This window comes from Rhamphochromis sp. 'chilingali' (genome assembly GCF_963969265.1).
Source record: "Rhamphochromis sp. 'chilingali' genome assembly, chromosome: 15".
NCBI classification, from domain to species: domain Eukaryota; kingdom Metazoa; phylum Chordata; class Actinopteri; order Cichliformes; family Cichlidae; genus Rhamphochromis; species Rhamphochromis sp. 'chilingali'.
Window position 1 is genome coordinate 20,441,651 of NC_137942.1, and position 24,383 is coordinate 20,466,033.

General features: G+C 42.4%; 1 protein-coding gene across 7 annotated transcripts; it reads right to left on the reverse strand.

Moving 5' to 3' along the window:
- Positions 1-268: 268 nt before the first annotated feature.
- LOC308412267 (uncharacterized protein) lies at positions 269-21,764 on the reverse strand. 7 transcript variants are annotated; one of them, XM_080906491.1, is made up of 18 exons: positions 21,632-21,764; positions 15,898-15,997; positions 15,336-15,396; positions 13,601-13,937; positions 13,297-13,399; positions 13,039-13,174; positions 12,065-12,174; positions 11,649-11,908; positions 11,259-11,461; positions 10,920-11,030; positions 6,700-9,621; positions 5,285-5,432; positions 4,997-5,102; positions 2,749-2,905; positions 2,415-2,501; positions 1,933-2,074; positions 1,695-1,777; positions 269-701 (listed from the first exon to the last, which is right to left on the reverse strand). In XM_080906491.1, exons 2-18 carry the CDS (start codon positions 15,915-15,917, stop codon positions 645-647), a joined length of 5,043 nt encoding a protein of 1,680 aa, XP_080762617.1. In that variant the 5' UTR covers positions 15,918-15,997; positions 21,632-21,764; the 3' UTR covers positions 269-644. The 7 variants fall into 7 exon arrangements, with proteins under 7 accessions (XP_080762617.1, XP_080762618.1, XP_080762615.1 ...); XM_080906492.1 differs by having other exon boundaries at positions 6,700-9,597; positions 11,259-11,482; XM_080906489.1 differs by having other exon boundaries at positions 11,259-11,482.
- Positions 21,765-24,383: the final 2,619 nt, after the last annotated feature.

The window sequence follows — 24,383 nt, forward strand, 5'->3', positions numbered from 1 at the left end:
AAACCATGTTTCCCTTTCCTCCTTTCATTACCAGAGTTTATGTTAAATGATATTACCCCATTCTAAACTGTTTTTCTTCCTTTTGCAGGGTAATTATGATTTTAAAGTCCCTTTTTCTTCCTGAAAGCGTAAGATTGTGTACATTGTGTGAAATCCAGTCAGTGTTATTTTGTTTGTAGGAAAAATCAAAACAAGCACAGAAACACTGACTTTAGTTAATGGTTGTTTAAAAAATAAGAAAACAGAGATCCACATTATTTTTGACCAACCTTGTTTTACTTGAAAGCTCATTTATTTGAAGTCATAAAGCAGCTGTTTCGAATAAATATGAAGGTAATAAAAGTACAGTAGCATCTCTTCTCTTTCAGGAATGTATTTCCTCTGCTGGAAGGGTAAATGTTGCGTTATGTGGCCTATAATGTCAAATACAAGTGATCCAATACGCTTATGTGAGCTGTGTTTCAATAAAAATACAGTTTGTCTTTAAGTTACAAAACCTCTGTGTAATGCACTGAATGCATGTGTAAAATGACCTGTGTTTGTTGCGCCCTCTAGTGTCCTGTTCTGATCATTCAACACACAAAAAGGTTATAATAAAACAGATTTCTGAAAAGCTCTGATGTCAGCTGGTCATCTTCTCTGGATCAGAATGACTCGAACAGCTTCATCCTTTCTTGGACAGAAAGGCCCTCTTTTAAACTCTGAGGAATGAAGAGATGCACAAAAATGATTTAAATAATAAATCTTATCTGTTAAATGTCTTTTGTCATGATAGAGGGCAAAAGTTGTAGTCATGTGATAGAGAAAGTGAACCCCTATAAAAAAAAACCTGACTACACCTCTTCATTTAACTACTTGAACCATCTTTAGCGGCAATAACTTGAAGTAATCAGTCTCTGCATGACTTTATCAGTCTCTCACGTTGTTGTGGAGCAATTTTAGCCCACTCTTCTCTACAACATTGCCTCAGTTCATTGAGGTTTTTTGAGGGGGAGTATTTTTTTATACACAGCTTTTTCTTAATTTGTCTCCACAGCTCTTTGGCCAAGTTGAGGTTTGGATCTCCTGCTGTGCCTCGGATCATTGTCCAGTTACGGGACCCAGTTTGAGCCAAACATTAGCTGCCAGAGAGACGGCCTTACATTTCACCTTAGAATAGTTCATGGTAGAATCAATGAGTGCAAGATGCCAAACTCCTCATCCCTCCTTCACCGTGCTGGCAGTTGGTATGAGGTGTTTACGATTATATGCTCTGTTTGGTTTTCTGGTGCTCTGCATTACGGCCAAACATCTCAATTTTGGTGTCCCAGAAGTCTTGTGGTTTGTTTAGATACATCTTTGCAAACCTAAACTGAGCTGCCAGGAGTCCACGCTGGACGCCCACTCCTGGGAAGATTGTGGCATTGTGCTATAACACACCTGAATCCTGCAGACCAGCAAACTGAGACAAATTCTGATTACATGGAGTTGCTCACTCTTGCTGATGATCAGGTAAGTAGCAGCCAGAAGCTTTGATTAGCAGCTTCTGACTGCTACTTACCTTCTTCATTTCTATGGAATTAATAAGAGGAATCTGTAAGTGCGCTTTTTTAAAGTGTTTGCAGACAAGATTGCAACAGTAGAATCTACTTTTTAAAGATTTTAAAACTGATACTTTTGCTTTCTGGTCAAACTGAAGACGCATCAGCTCTTACCTTCGATCTGACATCTCTTATTTGTCGCACGAGGGATGATTTCTTTGGAAAAGTAGCAGTGTTTGTCTTTCCCTCAGAGTCATCTGAGGGGGGGAAAGAGGAAAGACAAAACAGTCTATACTTGAGTTTGACTTTATTACCTATGTGCTGATAAATGATATCAGGCTTCACACTGAGGCAGCACACTTTGTATGAATGTCACACACTTCACACTTTCACATTGTGAAACGTGTCTCACCGTGGCTTGGCCCTGCAGTGACTCTTCTTGGAGACCAGGTGGAGAACTTAAAATCTTCACCAAGCCTATCGACATGTTGGTGGGGTTCACCTTGGCTGTTTGTATAGGGGGTCTTGAGCCTATTCTCAGCATATATTTTGTCCTGTGTGACACACACACACACACACACACACACACACACACACACACACACACACACACACACACACACACACACACACACACACACACACACACACACACACTTTGGATTAGGTTATATATATTACTACATACAGGATATTAGGTTAAATTGTAAATTAAACATGGTTGATGTGGATCACTTGTTTTTTTGGGGGGGGTTTGTTTTTGTTTTTTTGCTGTTATATTTATCCACTAATTCCAGTAAATAAGTAAATATAAAGCACGACATAAAAGTTGACATATGACAAAAGTCTAGTCTAACAAAGTTAAAAAAGATAATAATAAATTAAAATTACTACCATCTGAGCAATCTTCAACTCTTCTCTGAGAGAATGAGATTCCTGTCTGAGAAACTGAATTTCTGCCTCCCTCGACCTCAGAATCACCTGTAACATAGATTAATCGTATCAACACACACACACAGCCTATAATTTCCGTCTAACTATATTAAATATAAATGAGATGAGCAGATAAGGAACTGGACTATTGCTGTTGCTGATGCCTGTTTGGAATAATTAAACATACAGGAGCTGTATTTTCTGGACTCTGTTGTATGGACAGCAGGGAGCACTCCCTCTCTGTGCATCTCTCCTGAGATGCTGATATAAGCTCAGTGAAAAGAAGTCTGTCTACCTGTTTCTTTTTGAGTTCCTGGTTTTCTTTTTGGCACTGCATCATTGATTTTCTCTCATCTTGCAGTTCCTCTCTGAGCTGAGAGTTTTCCAGGCATTTCTCGGTGTGCTGAACCGACAGCATCTCCAGCTCCTTCTGCAATAACTGGATCTCCTTCCTTTGATGACAAAGCAAAGCACAGATGATGACGAACGGGAAAGCAAGCAGTTGTCTCTTCCTCCATGATCTGCGCTGGTTTATTAATTCATGAATCTTATTGCAAGTAAAGATTGTGTTTTAAAACAGCTATTATAAAAGAATGTGTATTTGTCATTTGCCGTCTGTGTTTAACAGATTTCCAATGATGACCACTCTCATTACAGTTTTTTACAGACGCTAGGACACATTTCTCAATACTTAGGTCACTTTTGCAAAACTCCTCACACGGTGAGCACAACAGAAGTCTATGTGGGCTAAACTGAGGATCAGTTATCATTGTTTTGGCACAAAATGCATTCAATGACTACATCTCTCAAATTTCATGAATTATTTTCTCACTCAGACACAACAACTGCCAAAAATCTTTGTACGTACAGGACATTTTGCATGTACTTACATACTGTTTTCAAAACTGTTAAACTTATGGCCAAAACAATAACACAATGCAAAACTTAAAAAGACAGCAAAATTCAACAGCAATATTTTATTGAAACATATTTTAAATCTAAAAATGCAGTTTACATCCCACAGATTTACAATCTTGTTACAGTTTTTTCTGATTGCTTAAGCACATTTTTTGTAACTATTGGCTAATTTTGCAAAACTCTTCACACAAATAAGAAAACCTGTCACCCAATAATCAAAACATTGTAGTTCTCTTGCAAAAGCAAACACAGCTAGATTAACCCTTCACACCTTCGTAAAAATGGTGTTTCCGTATCAAACAGTACACACAAGCCATCATCTACTAAGCACACAATGCGCCAACTGCACACTGATGGTATGAATACAAAACACATCTGGCTTTTGCTTTCTCTGTGCACAAGGTAGGCTATGTCAGTTTGAGCTACTTCTGTCATAGATCCATAAGCATAGAGGGATCCAAACTTCAAGTACTGGTGTTTATTCAAACACATCAAAACAAACACAAGTGTTTATTTCCAAGTATAGGATTATTTGCAATCGCCATAATGACTATATGGGTTACTTGGTCTGCAGTGAACATGCTTCCTCTGCCCCCAGCATCTGGTCATCTAGCAATTCTGTAAAGTAACAATTTCAGTATTTTTACATCAATGGTATTGGTGTGTTTCTCATTGGCATATGGCAGTGCTACAAATCTTTGTGCGAAGTGACTGTACTAACCGATTCTCATTTCAAGATGTCCCTATGGTACTTGCTACAGTGTAGCGGCTCGAGTTAGGCTGGACCCGTTGGCCAGCTACCCTCAGGGTCATTCCACGGTTGATTACATGGTCCACTATTGTAGCTCTGATGTCATCAGCAATTCTATTTCTTACTCTTCCTACCCTTCCTCTCCCCCCTCCTCATCTTCCTCTCCCCCCTCCTCGTCTTCCTCTTGCTCCTCCTTGTCCTTGTCGTCCTCTTCATCCTACTTCTTCACCTCCACGTCCTCTTCCTCGGCCTCCTCTACTTCTCACTCTTTCTGCTCCCTCCATTGTACTCCGCACACACAGCTTACCTGTATTATAGTGCTTAGGCTGATTGCAAAGTGAACTAATTATCTAAAAAAGTTTTCACATGTGAAAGTGTGCCAGACAGTTGGCAAGTTAGTGTTAATGATAGCCATACATGTGTATACTTTTGCTAGGAGTGTGTTGGAAATTTGGTAATTGAGTGTTGTGCAGTGAATTGTGCCTACCGTTTTGCAAAGTGTGTGTTACAAAATTGCAAACTGAGTGCAAAGCAGTTTTTGTGCTTTTAGTTTTGCAAACTCAGTGAGTGGTTTTGCTATAAGTCTGAATAGTTTTAGAGATTGTGCTACAGGAATCACAGTTAGGGTTTAAGCATTCAGAAAAAACTGTAAATGAAAATGATGTTGCACACAGAGGGAAAAAATAGCACGAATTAACCTGCAGTTCTAGAAACATTTCATACCATTAACAGTTACCTGCTCACGATATGAAGTACAGGTAACAAGTACAAATGCAGTACAACACCTCTACAGTAAATGCTGCAATAAAATACAAGCTGGTTTTTTTGGGGGGGGGGGGGGTTGGCAAACATTTTGAAACCACACGTCACTCACTCGTATTCGCCGTGGAGCAGCGTGACATCATCGCTTTCCATGATGCGCTGGGACTGTCTGCTTTTCTCTAGCTCCAGTTTGTGAGCCCTCCTCATTGCCACAATAGCTGTCGAGAAGCAGAACTTACTTTCAGTACTGCCTTGGTGGAATTATTCCTATCAGGCATAACTCTAATATAGCATTCTTACAACTAATTAATCAAATGTATTATTAATTAGTATTAAACACAACTTAGCAATAAAAATGTTTTGACAACAGTGCATTTATGTTCCATGTTTTCTTGCTTGCCTGCCATTGTCGCGGCTGTCTCCTCCTGCAGGAGCTGCTCTTTCTCCTTCAGAAGTTCAGCCACCTCCTTCTGATGCTGCTGCTGCAAGTCTTCTATCAGATCCCTGTGCATTTCCTCCACAGCAGTCAACTCCTGTTCACAGGAAGCCTATAATGATATTTAAAGGTGGTTGTTGTGCGATATGAGTGGCTCTGTGGTGTGACGGTTTTCACATTTGCCTAATAGGTTTAATTTTAGGAGGATACCCAAATCCATCGGGTGGTGTGTCAGGAGGGGGAGGTAGCTGCTGCGACGACCTTTGTGAATAAGAGAGCAGCCAAAAATAACTTTTGTGCTTGATATAGTCTATATACACTCAAAACGGCTTTCTTAAACATAACAAAGAGTTAACTGTACTCAAATGGCCTCCACAATCGCCACATCTCAATCCAGCAGAGCACCTTTGTATCAAGTATTTATTTATTGTCATTGTCAAAGAACAATGAAATTGCGTTTGGAGCTTCTGTACAACCCGTTAAAATAAATAAATAAATAAAATTATAGTGTACTATAAATTATAGTAAAAAACAATTTTCCACAAACTGCAGACAATTTTTTTGTTTCCTTGCCAGCTTTAGTCAGGCATTGGAAAAATCTCATTAAATACATTTTTTTAAATCTACCAAGATACAAATTTTTATACCCTATAATTAGTTTGGGATTTGGTGAAGCAGGAGATTCGTGTCATGGATGTAAAGCCGACAAATCTGCAGGAAATGTGTGATGCTGTCACATCAATAGGGACTAAATTTACATCACTGTGAATCTGTGCCATGATATAAGGCAGGTCTGAAGGCAAAAGCATGCCCAACTCTGTACCAGCCTGGGGTACTAACAAAGTGGCTGATTATTATATATGTAAAGTGTAGAGAAATCTACACCAGCAGCCATAACACTGAAACCAGCAACAGGTAAAATCAGTATCATTTATTTATTTAGAATTCAATGTTCTGCTGAGAAATCATGGATGCTGCGGTATATTCATTGACTAGCTGGGACCACATCCTCATTTAGATTTAACAGCATTTCTAATAGGTAATGGCAGATGGAGTAAGCATGAATTGAGGGGAAGGCAGAAGTCAGTGCTGATTTCCCAGGAGGAGGGAAACCAAAATCAAGCAGGTGGTTTTACAGTTGTGGCTGATTGAGTGATTGTATTTTTACTTTTAGGAATAGTGTTTGTTCCATAGTTACATTGTAGCCTTGCTAATTCTGATGTAACCCTAATTGATTTAAGGCTTCAACTAAGTAAAGTAATGAATAAAGTGATGAAAGTAGAATTTGAACTTGATAGAGAAAAATAAATCTGTAAAATGAATTTTAAAAATACATACTTTAAGACTAATTATCTCACGTGATGCAAAGTCTTGGTTACCTGAATGTTTTCCAAATCTTTCTTGTAATTCATTTGGATCCCAAAGTCCTCCTCTGTTTCCCGCTCCATCACACTCTGCTCTGGTAGACAAGATGTATTTGGGATGTAAAGAGGTGCCTCTGTGCGGGATTTGCTCTGTTTCTCTCTGGAAACACAGGACTTGGTGTAGTAGCCATGTAAGTGCTTCATCTCCTCTTCGTGGATCTGCTGCAGTTCCTTTATCTTCTCCTGAAACTCGCCTTCCAGTTTTTCCACTCGTTCTGCATGATAATCCTCAATCTTCTGTATGTCTTCTAGGAGTTTCTGGTTCCCGGTCTCTACTGATATTATCTTCTTTTCAGCCAGCTCCAGTTCTTTTCTCAGCGCGCCGTTGTCTTCTTGAAGCTGGCATATTGTGTCATTTAAGGCCTCCTGCTCCTCTATTCCATCGTTGCGCTGCTCTTCCAGTTTGTTCACGTCAATTTGAAACTCCTGCTTTAAATCCATGTACATCCGCTCTGACAAATAAATTAACTTTGCGTGGTCCAGCATACATTTTAAGTCAAAGGCAGCAGCTTCCTTCCCTCTATGCTCCATGTCATCACCACCGACAGGTCTGCTGTCACCAGAGTTTACCAGGCAGAGCTGGTGTAAAAATGTAGCCCTTCTCTGCAGCCGGGATATTAGCCTCTCTAACCAGTCTGGCTTTTTCTTTTCCTCCATTTTTTTGTTATCTGATTGGTCCTCTTCTTCTGGTTCTTCCAAGCCCCTGGCATCTTCCTGCAGTCTCTCCTCATAAGAAGCCAACTCCGAGGGACTGATATCTGCCAGACCCGTCATTCGGTCCTCAGCGTCTTTGCTGTTTACTGGAGTCACACCCTCGTACTGTTGATGAATTTTTAAGGCAGCATAAATTAGCTCCTCTTCAGCACAAACTGTACAGATTAAACTTTCTAAAAGTTCATCGCTGTCACACCCTGTTCTCTCAGATCGCATCCTTTCTTGTGCTTTTAACGCTATTCTTCGAGCGATTATGTTTTTGTACCTTTGTGCCACATCCCCCTCATCGTTTCTTGATATTGAGGTTATCTGACCATGTTGGCTCTGAAGGACAGACACGATTTTTTCTACTACGAATATTTCCCTCATTAAGCACCTCTCAACACTTCCACCCTCATCCAAAGAGGACCAAGTATTAGTCGGTTTACTCATGTTACTCTTAGCCCCGGCTGATTTCTCTTCATTGAGGATCTTGCCCTCTCCTTTGCTGACATTATATGATTCATGCTGGTGTTTCACTGCATCTTTCTCTCCTTGCTGAAGACAGGCAGCGACCGTAGCCAGCTGTTTCTCCAAGTCTGGAATATCGAGGGGACTAGCATGAAGTCTCTCTCTGCAGGCCTGTATGATGTTCTGAGCCACCTGAAACCTGCCGACTAGCATCCTGCAGCGATTCTCTGTCTCTTGGGCAAAGCGCTGGCTCTTCTTGGCCTGATTGTGAAGAAGTAGACTGAGGTGCTGGGTAGTCGCTCGACTCTGGGTCAGCTGGGAGCAAAGCTGGGGGTCCCGGCAGCTGATGTGACTCTGGTGTTCCTCCAGCCTTTGTGTGATGTCTCTTAGCTTCTCCTCCGTTACATAAAGCTTGGTTTCAAGCAGCTGGATTACAGACATAAAGCGCTCTGGGTCATCTCCTGCAGTGATGAGGTATTGATATGATTCATCCAGTGATTTTGGGCCATTTTCTGCAGGTTCTTTAGAATTCATCAGGCTGACATCTGCGATATTGGACCTGTTAGACAACTGGTAACTGTCTATATCCTTTTCCACATTGATATGCTGTGTTGCTTGCTGTTGCCTCTTGTTATGCTGAATAGTCTCTGCTGAGTTATCCTGCAGCTGAGAAGAGGCACAGGTGCATGCTTTCAGCACCTCATTCAGTTTCACTTCCGTCTCCTCCAAGCTGTTACCCAAGACTTCCATCTTTAGCAAAACTTCACTCAGCTCTTGCTCCTTCCTATCAAGTTGTCTCTCATATCCTTCTCTTATGTCCTGCGTATCAGACTCCCTTTGCTGCAGTTTTCCCAGTGCCACCTGCAGTTCCTCACAGACTCTCTCATACGTGTGCTCCAGGTTGTAGTAGTGCGTTTCTTCTGTTTTCAAGCGCTCCTGCAGCTTGCCCACCTCCCTGTCTGCCTCTGCTAACTGATCCTGCAGCTCAAGGCAGCGACGATCGAGTTGCTCCCTTTCCTCCTGGAGTCGCTGTATGGCAGATATTGTACGTGCCAGCTCTTCCTGAAGCTGCCGTTGTGCCACCTCGATTTCTCTCGTCCACGTCTGGGTCTTAGTGAGACTCTCCACCTGCTGCTCAGACCTGTCCAGTTTCTCCTGGAGATCTTGTGAATGCTGCTCAGCCTGCGCCAGGCTTGCCATCAAGCTCCGTCGCTCCCTCTCCTGACTTGCTTGAAGAAGCATGAGGTGCTTCTGTAGCCGAGCATCTTTTTGAGCCTGAGTCTCTTCATAGTTATGAAGCTTTGCTGACACCTCATCAAGATTTTTCCGCAGCTTCTCAGCCTCCAGCTGAAGGTTTTGGTAGCTATCTAATTCCTGCTGAAGCTGTGTCAAGCGAGACTCGGACTCCCTCCTCTGCTCCTCGCTGATGTTCAGCTGGGACTTCAGTGAGGTCACACAGCGCTCCCACTCCACCTGCCGCTCCTCAAACCTCTGGCGATCTTGCTCGATATGGGCTTGTGCGAGTGCAGTGGCGTCACCCGTAACCAGCAGCTGAGCTTGCTGGGCTAAGAGATCTACTCTTCGCCGTAGTTCTGCCTCTCTGGCTTCCTCCTGACTTCTCTTTTGTGCTTCCAGCTCAAAGCGAAGGTCCTGATTTATCTTCTGCAGTCGCTGTAGAGCCAAAGATTGCTGTGAAGATGAGTTGGTGTTATTCTACAAGACAAAAGGTTTTGATTAAGAGAAAACTTTATATTGTATTGTATTGTATTGTATTGTATTGTATTAGGGCTAGAAACTCTGACAGAAAAGAAAAGTTAACGTTTCATGGATGGAATCTGCTGCTTTAAAGCATTTTAACTTGGAAATTTGCTCAACATTTAAGGATGCACCGGAATATAAACTGAATATCACTACTAGCCAACAATGCCCTTGCTAATTGATACTATCATGGCATTTATCAGTGTCCATGGCTGATGGTTAACTGCTAAACTTCCCTGGTTTTGTTCCAACAAAGAGGGAAATCACTATTTATTTAGTTATTTATTATTTGTTTATTTATTTTAATTTAATCTTTACCTTTTATTTTTCAAAGGAGACCTGCCAAAGAATCCACACCAGTATGAAAGGAAGTCAACAAGTAAAAAGCTACTTTCGACTGTTGCATTATTCATGAACAGTCAGCACAGCACACAGCTCAGCACGTTTGGATTGACATATTTTACAGAACAAGCTGCCTGCATGTAAATTATTTAACTGTAATCAAGCGCATTTAAAAAAGCAGCTTGTACATGTGTTTTCTTAACAGATACATTAAGACAGGCCCTATTTCAAACTCAGCCTAACCTTCCCTTTTTTCAAGTGCTCAATATGCTCTCTGAAGGAAAGTCTGCCATCGGACTAGATATATGTCACGGTCCCGGAGTCAGATTTTGACTTCTGGACTTGCGTTTTTGAAAGTGTAATATAACGATGTCTGTCTGAATATGTTGTTTTCTAAGTTATGATAAGTTTTGTGTTTGAGCTTCAGTCTGCTGTTTATGTTCTTTGTTCTAGTTTCTGTGAGTTTAGTTTCATCTTTTGTGCCTCCTTTCAATATCCTGTAACCCAGTTGTGTCCCAGGTCATGTACCCATGTCTGTCTCCATTCGCCCTCTTTCTTTGTGTGTGTGTGTGTGTGTGTGTGTGTGTGTGTGTGTGTGTGTGTGTGTGTGTGTGTGTGTGTGTGTGTGTGTGTGTGTGTGTGTGTGCTGGCCTTTCCGCATTGCTCTGATGAGCTTCTTTGGGCAGCTTCATAAGGAAGCAACAGTGGGTTAGTCTTGCTGGGTTGTTGCCTTGAAAGCAGACAGTGAAGCTCTACTCTTGCTCTTGTTACAGTTTGGAATTATTGTTATATTCAACAGTCTGTCCCTGTGCACGGAGTCAGGTGTGGTGAGCTGACTCGTGTGGATTCTGGGAGAAAATTGATATAATCTAGATTTAAATAGAAGACTTAAGGAGTCTCATGCATTATACCTGTGCGCCAAAGCAATCCCTTGAATGGATCTCTTTCTCTCTTTGCAGCTCGTCCTGCAGATTCCTGTTTAACTGCTGGAGTCGAGACAGTTCCCTCTGAGTTTGTTCCAGCTGATAAAAAAGAGTAATAAACTGGATGTGTTCATTTATTCGACTGATTCATTCATTCATTTTTCTTTAGTAGATTAAAGATATCTGTATTGATGTTTCCTAAAAATGCAGACCAAAGATCAGACTTTTGTACCTATATAAGTTGGACTCTGCTTTTTGGTTTGATGCATAAGAAAATATATCACGTGTGTTCTTGTTATTGTGGTGGAAATGCAAATACAATCTCACCTCTTTGACAAGTTGCCCAGTTTGCTGCTCACATGCCAGAGTTTCCTCAACTTTTGTGCAATCACAGGTGCTGTTTACCTGCTGGTCTTCCCTCTGGAGACTCTGTTTAGTCTGATATTCACTTGCAGTCTGCATGTTCAAACTGTCATTCACCACGTCCTTTGGCAGCACCACTGAGCTGAGACTTTGGCATTCTTCCCACCCTTTGCACAGAAGACCACATGCTTGTTTGTTTTTTTTAAAAAAGAAAAGTATATATATATAATATGTTAACATACATTCTGTTAGATTCATATTTATGGCATGTGTCAGTATAACTAGATATGATTTTAGATTTCACAGCAGATCATTGAATAAGTTACCTAAGTCTGAGTTCGTTTAATGGCTCACCAGTTTGTGTGGTTCCACTAAGAAATGAGCATTGGTGAGCAGCTGTGCCCTCCTCCTCCACCTGGGATGGAGAATCGGTAGGAGCTGGAGCACCAGGTGAGCCAGGGAGAAGAGACAATGAAGCGTTTCCATTGACTGAGCTCTGCACTCTTTCTACCTGCACTTTGGAGTCCTCTTTTTCCTGCTGCTGATGTGAAACTTCTCTCTGGTTGCTCATTCCATGTTCTTGCAGCTGCTGAGTCTCCGGCTCTGAAAGAGAGCTGTGAGTACAATTTAAGTAAATTCATCTACTAAGCTTGATTATAAGTATTTAGACTATCATAAACCTTCCAAAAATCATCCCATACCCACTAGAATATATATTAATATAATGCAGCACTCCAATGATGCAGCACTTATCTTTTAAAAAAGTCTACCTTGTGTTGTCATGTGTAAAACTGGGCCGCACGTTCTTGAACACTGCGTGGACCCAGTTCCGTTTCATCCCAGCAGTCATTGCACACAGCGTGTACACCCCGTCTGTGGTCTGTGAAAGTGGACACAGTTTTTATCACCGAACCTTTAAGGATTTTTTTTGGCTTAAAACGGTTTCCCACTGCAGTGACACCAGTATCTTTACTTAAAATGTTGGAGGACTTTGTTATTTTTCTAGAAAACTTACAGGGCTGTGATAAATTTGGGTTTTTGCATATTTGTCACACTTTAATGTTTAATATCAAACAAGTTTTCCTCGAAATAAACGATCATCACTTAAAAACTGCATTTAATATTTCCTCAACTTATCTTGGACTAATATTAAAATTTGTTTAATGATCTGAAACATTAAAGTATTACAAATGTATTAAAAAAATCAAGAAGGAAGCAAATAACAAGCTGGATTCTTGCTACCCAGCCCATGCACTAATGCACAGATGCTTGCCCTTTATTGTCAGTTTTGTTTTATGCAGTAACTGCTCATTTAAATGGTAAATGGCCCAAGGACACAACGACCGAGACTGTCGGAGCCGGGGCTCGAACCAGCAACCTTCCGATTACAAGACGAACTGCAAACTCTTGAGCCACAATCACCCACATTTAAGGGCAGTAATGGGAGTTGTAGTGTAATAAAGGTGTTGTCCTTTCTCAAAAATAGTGAATGGTGCAAAGCCAATGACAGATGCCTGTGGCACAGATTTAATAACCTGAATAACTCCAGCCAGGACCATTCCTACTGTCTAAATATATAAATATGGATATTTAAATTCTTGGGTTTGCCTTTATGTGGAGTGATTTTCAACCCACTATCATAAGATATTTACAGAATGGTCTGTAGCTCATCAGCATGAGCGTGTTAAGATTTAAACAGAAAACTGTCATATATACATAAATAAGATCTCAAAATTAACAGTACCAGTTTCTTTGCTTTGATGCAGTGATGGTGTTGTGCACTGGTGGAAACCAAAGAGGAGGAAGGCTCTGCTAGCTGAGGGGAGCTGCTTGTTTTCATTCTGTCAGCATTATTTCCATGGCATGGCTCTTTGCTACCTCTGATTAAAAACATAAAAGCAGATGGACAAAACAGGAAATACTGACTGCAGACCATATGTAACATTTATTTTTCATTAGAAAAACAGCAGCATTTCAGCGTTTTAAACGAATTTAACCAAACCTGATTTTCTCCAAAGAGGAAGACAACCGACTAGAGTTCAGGGTCTTCTTCCCAGAGGCTTGTCCTTTCTTAGCTTGTGACTTCCCTAATGCACCGTCTGACTCTGACATAAAGGCAGCAGTGAAGATAAAAAACAATCTGTGAGTCCTTTTCAGTGTATTTATCATTATTTTCTTTCTAAATCAGCAACTTCTTCATCTTTAGATTAAGAAAACTATTTAGGAAGTTAGCCTTAATGGATAGTCTGAATATTTATTTTAAAACTAGAAAACTAGACACAAAGATGAAACATGCGTGGAGTTACCTTCTCCGGCAGATTTCTGGTCGAGCCTGTTGAGAGAGCGGCTGCTTCTCATGAAGGGAACAGCAGAGAGGGAGGTGGTGTGGAGGGATGAAAAGCTTCGGCTGCTGCAGAGGCGGGGACCTGCTCTGGCTGTGTGGGATGCTTGTCTGGCAACCGGGTGACCAGCAGAGCCCGGGTGGCTGAGGCTGCCTCTTTTCAAACTCCCGCCAACTTTACTAACAGCTGCAGTTAAGTTGCTGCCTCTGCCCAGGCTGCTGCTCCGTCCGCTGCTGACACCGGCTTTAGACACACTGCTGCCGGCCTGCTTCCCTCCAGGTGCTGGTAGTGATGTGAGGTCCTACGTAAGTGATAGAGAGAGAAAACGGAGCCTCAGTGGTTGTGTGAGGAGAAATCAATCACAAAATGATGAAGTTCTGCATGTTTTTCACTTATATCTCATGTTCACCCTCCCATCCTAACTTCCCGTCTTTGACACACACAATGAAGAGCACAATTTAATCCTGATCGGAGCTCTTAATTTGCTTAAGAACCATCTGACGACACTGCAACCATGAACACGCACACACACACACACAAGCTGTAAACTTAATCACACTTGAGCGCTTGAGCGCACTCAGAGAGCCAGCAAATCTATTCCAGTCTCAGTAGATGCACCCTCACTAACTGCAGAGGTAATGAATCTGCGGCTGGATCTCACGACAGAGAAATCAATTAGAAGATGCTCGACTAAGTCCTGACTTGGCGATATGTGCAGGTTTTAACTGCACCATGTTGATCTTTAGCCATTAATGGCTACGTAAATCAAAATCAAATGCGTGAAAATCTCACAAAAAACAAAAAACATGCACTCAGTCTGAGGGAACTGTGCGTGGTTACACAGTCTGAGACTAAAGAAAGGGGTGCTGTTTCAACTGTAATGTGTATCTGCTGCAGATGATCAATACAAATCATAAAAGGAAATACTTGTTTTGTTTTGTTTGTGAGCATAACACAGCACATTCTTTCACTAAAAGCTTGGCAGTGCGGTTTAATGTCAAACTCATTTACATTGTGGCCCACATACAGCCCACACCTCCCAGTGAAACACCCCTTTCCATCAGTGTAAAGTAGTTAAACTGCACATTTAATCCCCGAGTTATCTAAATAGAACAAAAAAGAGGTGCACTTGCAACAGAACGGCTCGTTTTTTTTACATGATAAAGAAATGTTGCTGTAGTTAATGAAATACATCTGTTAGCACGACTCTTTAGGCTTAAATTGTAAGAAATAAATGTTAAAGCTAGCTTGTTGTCAAGACAACCCTGTAATTTTAAAACAAAACATTTTGGTAATTCACAGAAAATTTCTTATTAGATTTATTTATTTTACTGTGAACACATTTTAAAAAAAATTCTATTGTAGATAGTGAAAAACAGGAACTTTTCTGCAATTTCATTCATTTATGTGCTCCTTTAAATTTTCCAAAAACATCCAGTGGACTGGATTCGAGTATTTTCCGGGATACTTCTAGCCTCCAGGCCTAAGGCTTGCTACCCCTGATCTAAGGTATGTTAGGAAGAGTTTAAAAAGGATGAGACCAGTGTCCTGTCAAACCTAAATTACAATATTTAGATGTTTGAAAATAACTTGTTGGAGTATAATCTGTAAACATATTTTAACATATAATAATCCCCGTAATTACATCTATAAAAGCAACACTAAATGATTTTACTGAGAGTTTTAAACCTGCACTTACCTTTCCCCCTTTCTTCTGTGTGGGATTGTTGGTCTTAGTGTTCATTGGGGTCTCCTGCCACCTGCGATAGATAAGATTAAGGCAGCTTCACATAAATCCTGGCAACAGACAACCTGAACTTTCCCAAAACACTTATTTAATGTTATTGTTTTATTTGGTTACAAAGATAAAGATACTACCTTTCTTTTTCATATTACTAGTTTCACAACAGCTGCATTGATATTATATTTTACTTGTAAGAGAGCTTGTGAAATAAACCCAACAGCACACAGCCAGTGATGACTGCTGCTGGTCAAAATGATAACCTGCGCAGATACTTTTATTCATGAAAACATAACGATGAGGCTCACATGCCAAGTAAACAGCAAACATCAAACTAGGTTTGATTCATGAAAGACTATGAGGTTAACAAGCATAATGATGTAACAATCTGCTAAAGTTTTTACTTTAACTGAGAAAAAAAGCCAAAAATTAGAAGAACTGTTGTATAAGGTACATTTAGTTTATACCTGTCTTCATATCGACTTGTTTTAATGTAATAAATAAGTAAATAGGTACCTACCTTGGCTTCTTGGACATCATTTTCAGTCATACAAGGTTAACACCCTGACAGAGACTAACTAAACGCAAGAACTTTTGGTAGATGTGAGCTCTGTTTTACTCTGGCAAGAGAGAGAGAGAGAGAGAGAGAGAGAGAGAGAGAGAGAGAGAGAGAGAGAGAGAGAGAGCGAGAGAGAGAGAGCGAGAGAGAGAGAGAGAGAGAGAGAGCAAATCACAGAGAGACACACGCACACGTAATCCCACAGCGAGTTGGCAAACTCCATTAGAGTTTTGCAGGATTAGGTCAACAGCTTAACTGGATTACTACACAGTAATTTTAGTGAAGTTAATGTAGACTTACATTGTCCTTATAGCCTACTCCTGATGTCTGTCAAGTATTCCTCTCACATAGGCACAAGTGTATAGTGGAGAAAAACACACAAGCTCAGTTTGTGTCCTGGGTTATCGTCCGCTGACTGTACGCTTGATGTGCTGAAGACGCGCCTGCCACTGCGAATCCCTGAGCTGTGACCTGACCTGAGCTATCAAGAGCAATTTCTCAGACACAAACACCTGTCTGGATAAAATCCCTTCTTGTGTGCAAATGTGCCATTTCCCTCTTTAAGACAAATTCTATATCTGTTAAACATATTTTAAAATATCACACCATGAAATGAAAGCTAAAGTGCCATAAATTAGTCGTACGGGGGGAAAGGTGTAACTGTGATACAGTTATAATAATAATAATATCTTTATTTGTACGGCACTTTTTTAAAAACAGCTCGCGCTTCACAGTTTGCATGAAATCACACATTTAGGATATATATATATATATATATATATATATATATATATATATATATATATATAGATATATAGATATATATATATATATATATATATATCTATAGATATATCTATAGATATATCTATATCTATCTATACATACATATATATACACATACATATATATACATATATATATATATATATATATATATATATATATATATAGCAGCTGGATAGCGTAGTGGTTAGACTACACGCCTTTGGAACAGAGGATCGCAAGTTCGATTCCTGCCTGGGGCATCTGTATCCAGTAAGGGTCCTAAGGCTAGACCCCCTATGCTAAGCAAGCCTACCGCAGACATGAGCGAGACAGATAAATATGAAGGCATGCCGGCTCGGATGTCGCCCGGATCAACAAGGTCCGCGTCAGGTGTTGAGGAACCAGGGCACCCTGACGAAAAGTGGGCTACTGGAACAAGAAGGCATCGGTGGGCAAGAGACGAAAACAGGGCGTTGTTGGAATGCTACTATGCAAGTAACCCCGGCGGAAGGGGCTACATGAATAGGATGAGGGACCTATGGATTCTTCGATACCCAACATCCACAATGACGGCGAAACAACTAGTAGCTCAGTGTTCCAACATTCGAAAGAAGGGACTCCAACACAAATGCTACGGCAAGGAGGAGTCAGGACGCCAGGTCAGGGGGGAGATATCATCACCCCCACCCGAGATTGGGTACATAGCCCCAAGTGCGATAGGAGAAGGATCGTTGAGTGCGAGAGGAACTGACCTGAAAAATAGGATCATGGCCAAACTTGAAACCTGGATCCCGCGTAGCCGGTTACCAAGATTACGTGAAGTTCCCTCAGAAGGTCTGCTAGATGATGTTAATGCAGCACTACGGGCAATACCTACAACCACGATTACCGACACTAACAAGCTGATCTACAATACGGCAACAGTGATCAGTGAGATGCTTGGCTACAAGTTGAACAGCGACAAGGGGCAGTACCCTCCATGGAGAAGGAGGCTAGAGGGCAAGATCAAAGTAGCACGGAGGGAGGTTAGCCAACTAACGGAGTTGCAGAAAGGTGCGACAAATAAGGTGCCTAAGAAATACAGCAAGCTGTCCATACCTGAGGCCTTGGAAACTGCCAAGCAAAGACTCACAGCCTTGGCCAGCCGCTTGAGGAGGTACACCAGAGAGATAGAAGGCAGGAGAATGAACCAGCAAAGGTGTACTCTCAGTGGCAAGGGAACAATAAGAGAACAGCACCACCAAGGCTGGAGACGGAGCAATACTGGAAGAGCATATGGGAGAAGGATGCAACCCATAACGGCAATGCTCAGTGGCTAGAGGATCTGAGGGCTGACCACAGCGACCTCCCTGAACAGGGTCCAGTAACCATCACAGTGGCAGATATCCAAGAAAGGGTCTCCAGTATGAAGAGTTGGACAGCACCAGGGCCCGACATGGTTCACGCCTACTGGCTAAAGAAGCTGACTGCACTCCACGAGCGTCTGGCAGCACAAATGAACCAGCTGCTAGTTAACGAGAGACACCCGGAATGGCTAACTGAAGGCCGGACGGTCCTGATCCCCAAGAAGGGACCGGTCCCCTCCAACTACCGACCAATAACCTGCCTCAGTACTACATGGAAGCTCCTGTCAGGCATCATATCGGCTAAGATGAACAGGCACATGGGTCAATACATGAGCGGGACACAGAAAGGAATTGGCAAGAATACCAGAGGCGCAAAACACCAGCTACTGGTAGACAGAACAATCAGCCGAGACTGCAAGACCAGACTGACCAACCTGTGCACTGCCTGGATTGATTACAAGAAGGCCTATGACTCAATGCCCCACAGCTGGATACTGGAATGCCTAGAATTGTACAAGATCAATGGGACCCTAAGAGCCTTCATCAGGAACTCAATGGGGATGTGGCGTACAACACTAGAGGCCAACTCCAAGCCCATAGCACAAGTCACCATCAAGTGCGGGATCTACCAAGGAGATGCTCTGTCCCCACTGCTGTTCTGCATAGGCCTGAACCCCCTCAGTGAGATCATTAACAAGACTGGCTACGGATACCGACTACAGAACGGAGCAGTTGTCAGCCACCTCCTGTACATGGATGACATCAAGCTGTATGCCAAGAGTGAACGAGACATCGATTCACTGATCCACACTACCAGGCTATACAGCAATGACATTGGAATGTCGTTCGGACTGGAGAAGTGTAGTCGGATGGTAACAAAGAGAGGGAAGGTAGTCAGAACTGAGGGGATTGAACTACCAGAAGGAAACATTGCAGACATAGAGGACAGTTACAAGTACTTGGGGATCCCACAGGCGAATGGGAACCATGAAGAGGCCGCTAGAAAGGCTGCAACCACCAAGTACCTGCAGAGGGTCAGGCAAGTCCTGAGGAGTCAGCTGAATGGTAAGAACAAGATCCGGGCCATCAACACATACGCCCTGCCCGTGATCAGGTACCCTGCTGGGGTAATAGGCTGGCCAAAGGAGGAGATAGAAGCCACTGACATAAAGACAAGAAAGCTCCTGACCATGCATGGAGGGTTTCACCCCAAGTCCAGCACCCTGAGGCTGTACGCTAAGCGGAAGGAAGGGGGCCGGGGACTGGTGAGTGTCAGCACCACAGTCCAGGATGAGACAAGGAACATCCAAGAATACATTGGGAAGATGGCCCCAACTGACCGAGTGCTCAGTGAATACCTCAGGCAGCAGAAACCCAAGAAAGAGGAGGGAGACGAGGAACCATCATGGAAGGACAGGCCCCTGCACGGTATGTACCACCGGCAGATAGAGGAGGTGGCTGATATCCAGAAATCCTACCAGTGGCTGGACAAAGCTGGACTGAAAGACAGCACAGAGGCACTAATCATGGCAGCACAAGAACAAGCTCTGAGCACAACATCCATAGAGGCTGGGGTCTATCACACCAGGCAAGACCCCAGGTGCAGGCTGTGTAAAGATGCCCCAGAGACAATCCAGCACATAACAGCAGGGTGCAAGATGCTAGCAGGCAAGGCATACATGGAACGCCATAACCAAGTGGCCGGCATAGTGTACAGGAACATCTGTGCCGAGTATAACCTAGAAGTCCCAAGGTCAAAATGGGAGATGCCCCCAAGGGTGGTGGAGAATGACCGAGCTAAGATCCTGTGGGACTTCCAGATACAGACGGACAAAATGGTGGTGGCTAACCAACCGGACATAGTGGTGGTAGACAAACAGAAGAAGACGGCCGTAGTGATCGATGTAGCGGTTCCGAATGACAGCAATATCAGGAAGAAGGAAGACGAGAAGCTGGAGAAATACCAAGGGCTCAGAGAAGAGCTCGAGAGGATGTGGAGGGTGAAGGTAACGGTGGTCCCCGTGGTAATCGGAGCACTAGGTGCGGTGACTCCCAAGCTAGGCGAGTGGCTCCAGCAGATCCCGGGAATAACATCGGAGATCTCTGTCCAGAAGAGCGCAGTCCTGGGAACAGCTAAGATACTGCGCAGGACCCTCAAGCTCCCAGGCCTCTGGTAGAGGACCCGAGCTTGAAGGATAAACCGCCCGCAGGGGCGTGCTGGGTGTTTTTTTTTTTTTTTTATATATATATATATTAGGGGTGCAACGATACAGAAAATTCACGGTTCGGTTCGGTTCGATACTTTGGTGTCACGGTTCGATATTTTTTCGATACAAAAAAATGTTCATGCATTTTTAATTTGTCATTTATTAAAATTATAAATATATATTTTAACTCAAAAGTACAGTTTTTAAATTTAACCCTAACCCTTGTGCGTGTTTTTTATTTTGACAGCGAATGCGCACCTGCGGACCACTTATGTGCAGCCCTGGTTATTTAGCTCATCATATCGCAGCCACAGAAATTCTTTTGTCCATGAAACCATAAAGCTGCACTTTCTTTTTGCCTTATAGTCTGATTTGTCATAACTTCTCCGTTTTGTGGTAAGCTTTTCTTTGGCTGTCACTTCTTCACCCTGACCTGTCTTATTTGGCTCAGCAGAACTGAAATGCTTTTACACGCTCACTCACATAAGCTCAGCGATTCTCTGCGCGATCAACCTCTCACATGTGTAAGCTGCGGGAGATTTCACTTGTCATGTTTGCATAGTAAGCTAACGATTAATAAGACGATGTCAGAGGAATTGGTGCACAAATTATCATCACTCACAGATCAGTGCTGTCGCTCTCTATACACAGTTTGCATGATTGCAAAGTGAAAGCAAAAAAACAAGCGCAAATTCAAACGCGATTTCAATATGTCACATATTGACAGTGGCTCACCGATGCCAATGACATAATTACCCAGCTACATTTCTGAAAGAATGCAAAAGCATTGACATATATTTTTCCTACAATAGCCCGACGGGCAGGGAAGAGAAAGATTTTGGTAGCCAGACTGAAAAAAATCGCTAGCTCCAGGACGTCGGGCTAGCGATATTGCAAGCCCTGTATCTGATTGAGGAATCACTCATCTTTGGAAAAGAGAGTTTATTACAGAGAAATGGCTCTTTCCAAAATAAAAGCTATACTATCCGCTTCTTCTGGGCTATATTCTCAGCAGCATAAGGAGAATCATGTGCTAACAGCTGTCTAAATGACTCGGCTAAAGTTAGTAGCATGCTTGCTTTTTTTTTTGTCTGCTTCCACTTGTCTTTGCACTAGGATGATGTCGGTGTAAATGTGCAGTCATATTCGTTGTGTTCCCACTAGTGCTTTCAGGTTAATCTCGTTGAAATGACCTTAACGCCACAACACGGCAAATCTCCGTTAACGAGCTACCGCCGATCACTCCGTGCATGGGGCTAGACGGCCAACACGTTAACGAGCTAACTGCGCTAACACACTAGTTCACACCAATGTAATTGAGCATTGCATGGCACATCCAACATACTGTTTTACTTTAGTCCATGACTCGCTTACCTTCAGGGTCATACGTCACATGAAAACCAAAATAATTCCAAACGCCAGATCTGAATGAGGTTCAATTTGCCTGTTGCAAGTAGAGCTTAACTTCTGTCTCGCTAGCTTGCCCTGCGCTCTTCCTTCTGACTATGCTGTCTGTGTTGAGCGCTCAGTGGATCTGCGCTCGACAGTGCAGCCTAGGCGGAGTAGTCGAACACAGATTCACTGAGCGCTCAACACAGACGTCAGAAGGAAAATTGATAAAAGAAATTACAAATGTTGTATTGTTCGATACATATGCCTACCGAACCGAAAGCACTGTATCGAACGGTTCAATATCGATACGAATATCGTTGCACCCCTAATATATATATATATATATACATATACATACATACATACATACACACACACACACACACTGGGGCAAAAAAGTGATAATCTCAGACCTCTGATGACAGAGGTCAGTAATTTGCACCAGAGGTACACTTCAACTGTGAGAGACAGAATGTGAAGAAAAAAAAAAAATCCATGAATCCACATGGTAGGATTTGTAAAGAATTTATTCGTAAATCAGGGTGGAAAATAAGTATTTGGTCAATAACAAAAATACAACTCAATACTTTGTAACATAACCTTTGTTGGGAATAACAGAGGTCAAACGTTTACTATAGGTCTTTACCAGGTTTGCACACACAGTAGCTGGTATTTTGGCCCATTCCTCCATGCAGATCTTCTCGAGAGCAGTGATGTTTTGGGGCTGTCGCCTAGCAACACGGACTTTCAACTCCCGCCACAGATTTTCTATGGGGTTGAGGTCTGGAGACTGGCTAGGCCACTCCAGGACTTTCAAATGCTTCTTATGGAGCCACTCCTTTGTTGCCCGGGTGGTGTGTTTTGGATCATTGTCATGTTGGAAGACCCAGCCTCATTTCATCTTCAAGGTTCTCACTGATGGAAGGAGGTTTTGGCTCAAAATCTCACGATACATGGCCCCATTCATTCTGTCCTTAACACGGATCAGTCGTCCTGTCCCCTTGGCAGAAAAACAGCCCCATAGCATGATGTTTCCACCCCCATGCTTCACAGTAGGTATGGTGTTCTTGGGATGCAACTCAGTATTCTTCTTCCTCCAAACACGACGAGTTGAGTTTATACCAAAAAGTTCTACTTTGGTTTCATCTGACCACATGACATTCTCCCAATCCTCTGCTGTATCATCCATGTGCTCTCTGGCAAACTTCAGACGGGCCTGGACATGCACTGGCTTCAGCAGCGGAACACGTCTGGCACTGCGGGATTTGATTCCCTGCCGTTGTAGTGTGTTACTGATGGTGACCTTTGTTACTTTGGTCCCAGCTCTCTGCAGGTCATTCACCAGGTCCCCCCGTGTGGTTCTGGGATCTTTGCTCACCGTTCTCATGATCATTTTGACCCCACGGGATGAGATCTTGCGTGGAGCCCCAGATTGAGGGAGATTATCAGTGGTCTTGTATGTCTTCCATTTTCTGATGATTGCTCCCACGGTTGATTTTTTTCACACCAAGCTGCTTGCCCATTGTAGATTCACTCTTCCCAGTCTGGTGCAGGTCTACAATACTTTTCCTGGTGTCCTTCGAAAGCTCTTTGGTCTTGGCCATGGCAGAGTTTGGAGTCTGACTGTTTGAGGCTGTGGACAGGTGTCTTTTATACAGATGATGAGTTCAAACAGGTGCCATTCATACAGGTAACGAGTGGGGGACAGAAAAGCATCTTACAGAAGATGTTACAGGTCTGTGAGAGCCAGAGATTTTCCTTGTTTGAGGTGACCAAATACTTATTTTCCACCCTGATTTACGAATAAATTCTTTACAAATCCTACCATGTGGATTCATGGATTTTTTTTTCACATTCTGTCTCACATTCTGATATATATATATCACATATATCACATATATCATACATATATGTGTGTATGATATTGAATATGCAATTCCGACACACTTTTACAAACCTGTTTTCTCTGCACTGGAGGGAAGAGAAATGAAAGTCAGTAGAAGCAAGACAGAATGCGTGTGTGACTGATAGGTAGACAGGTGTAATAGTGAAGCTGGAGGGAGCAGAGGTGGTGAAGGTGGATGAGCTTAAATACCTGTGACCAGGCATCCAAAGCAATAGACAGTGCATAAGAAATGTGAAGAAGAGAGTGCAAGCCAAGGTGGAGTAGGTGAGGACAAGTGTCAGGGGTGATTTAAGGTATTAGTGTAGCTATGATGTGTGGTTTAGAGATGTTGGCACTGACTCGGAAGGACAAGATGAACAGGATTAGAAATGAGTATATGAGAGAGACAGCTCAGGCCGAGTGGTTTGGACACAAAGTTAGAGAGGCAAGGCTGAGCTGTTTTGGACATGTGCAGAGGAGGGATAGTGCAAAATGGGGCTGACAGGCAGGAGGAAAAGAAAATACCTCAGAGACCTCATCCATGAATGAGGACATGCAGAGGGCTGGTGTGACAGATGAAGATGTTAGGGACAGGGCCGATCATTTATCAGTTCAAACTGACGGATGAACAAATCAATATATTTTATAGCAATTGTATTTAGAGACTTTATACTATACCTATTCCTACCAGAATTAAACAACAAAACTTACATTTCAATTCTCTTAAACTTTATTTTAAAATAATAATAAAGAAATAAAGTAGCAAAGATATAATAATTCACAGGGATTGTAAAAAAATACAAAATGAGCAGAAAAGGTACAAAAAACCCCCCCGTGTAAGCAGCAAGT

What these genes read in the sequence shown, in the direction of transcription:
- LOC308412267 (XM_080906489.1), bottom strand. Translation starts at nt 15,917, where the DNA reads ATGATGTCCAAGAAGCCAAG. An exon ending in AAGATTTGGAAAACATTCAG is followed by an intron (nt 5,433 to 6,699) that starts GTAACCAAGACT and finishes ATATCATTATAG; the next exon opens with GCTTCCTGTGAACAGGAGTT. An exon ending in AGGAACTCAAAAAGAAACAG is followed by an intron (nt 2,502 to 2,748) that starts GTAGACAGACTT and finishes TCTATGTTACAG; the next exon opens with GTGATTCTGAGGTCGAGGGA.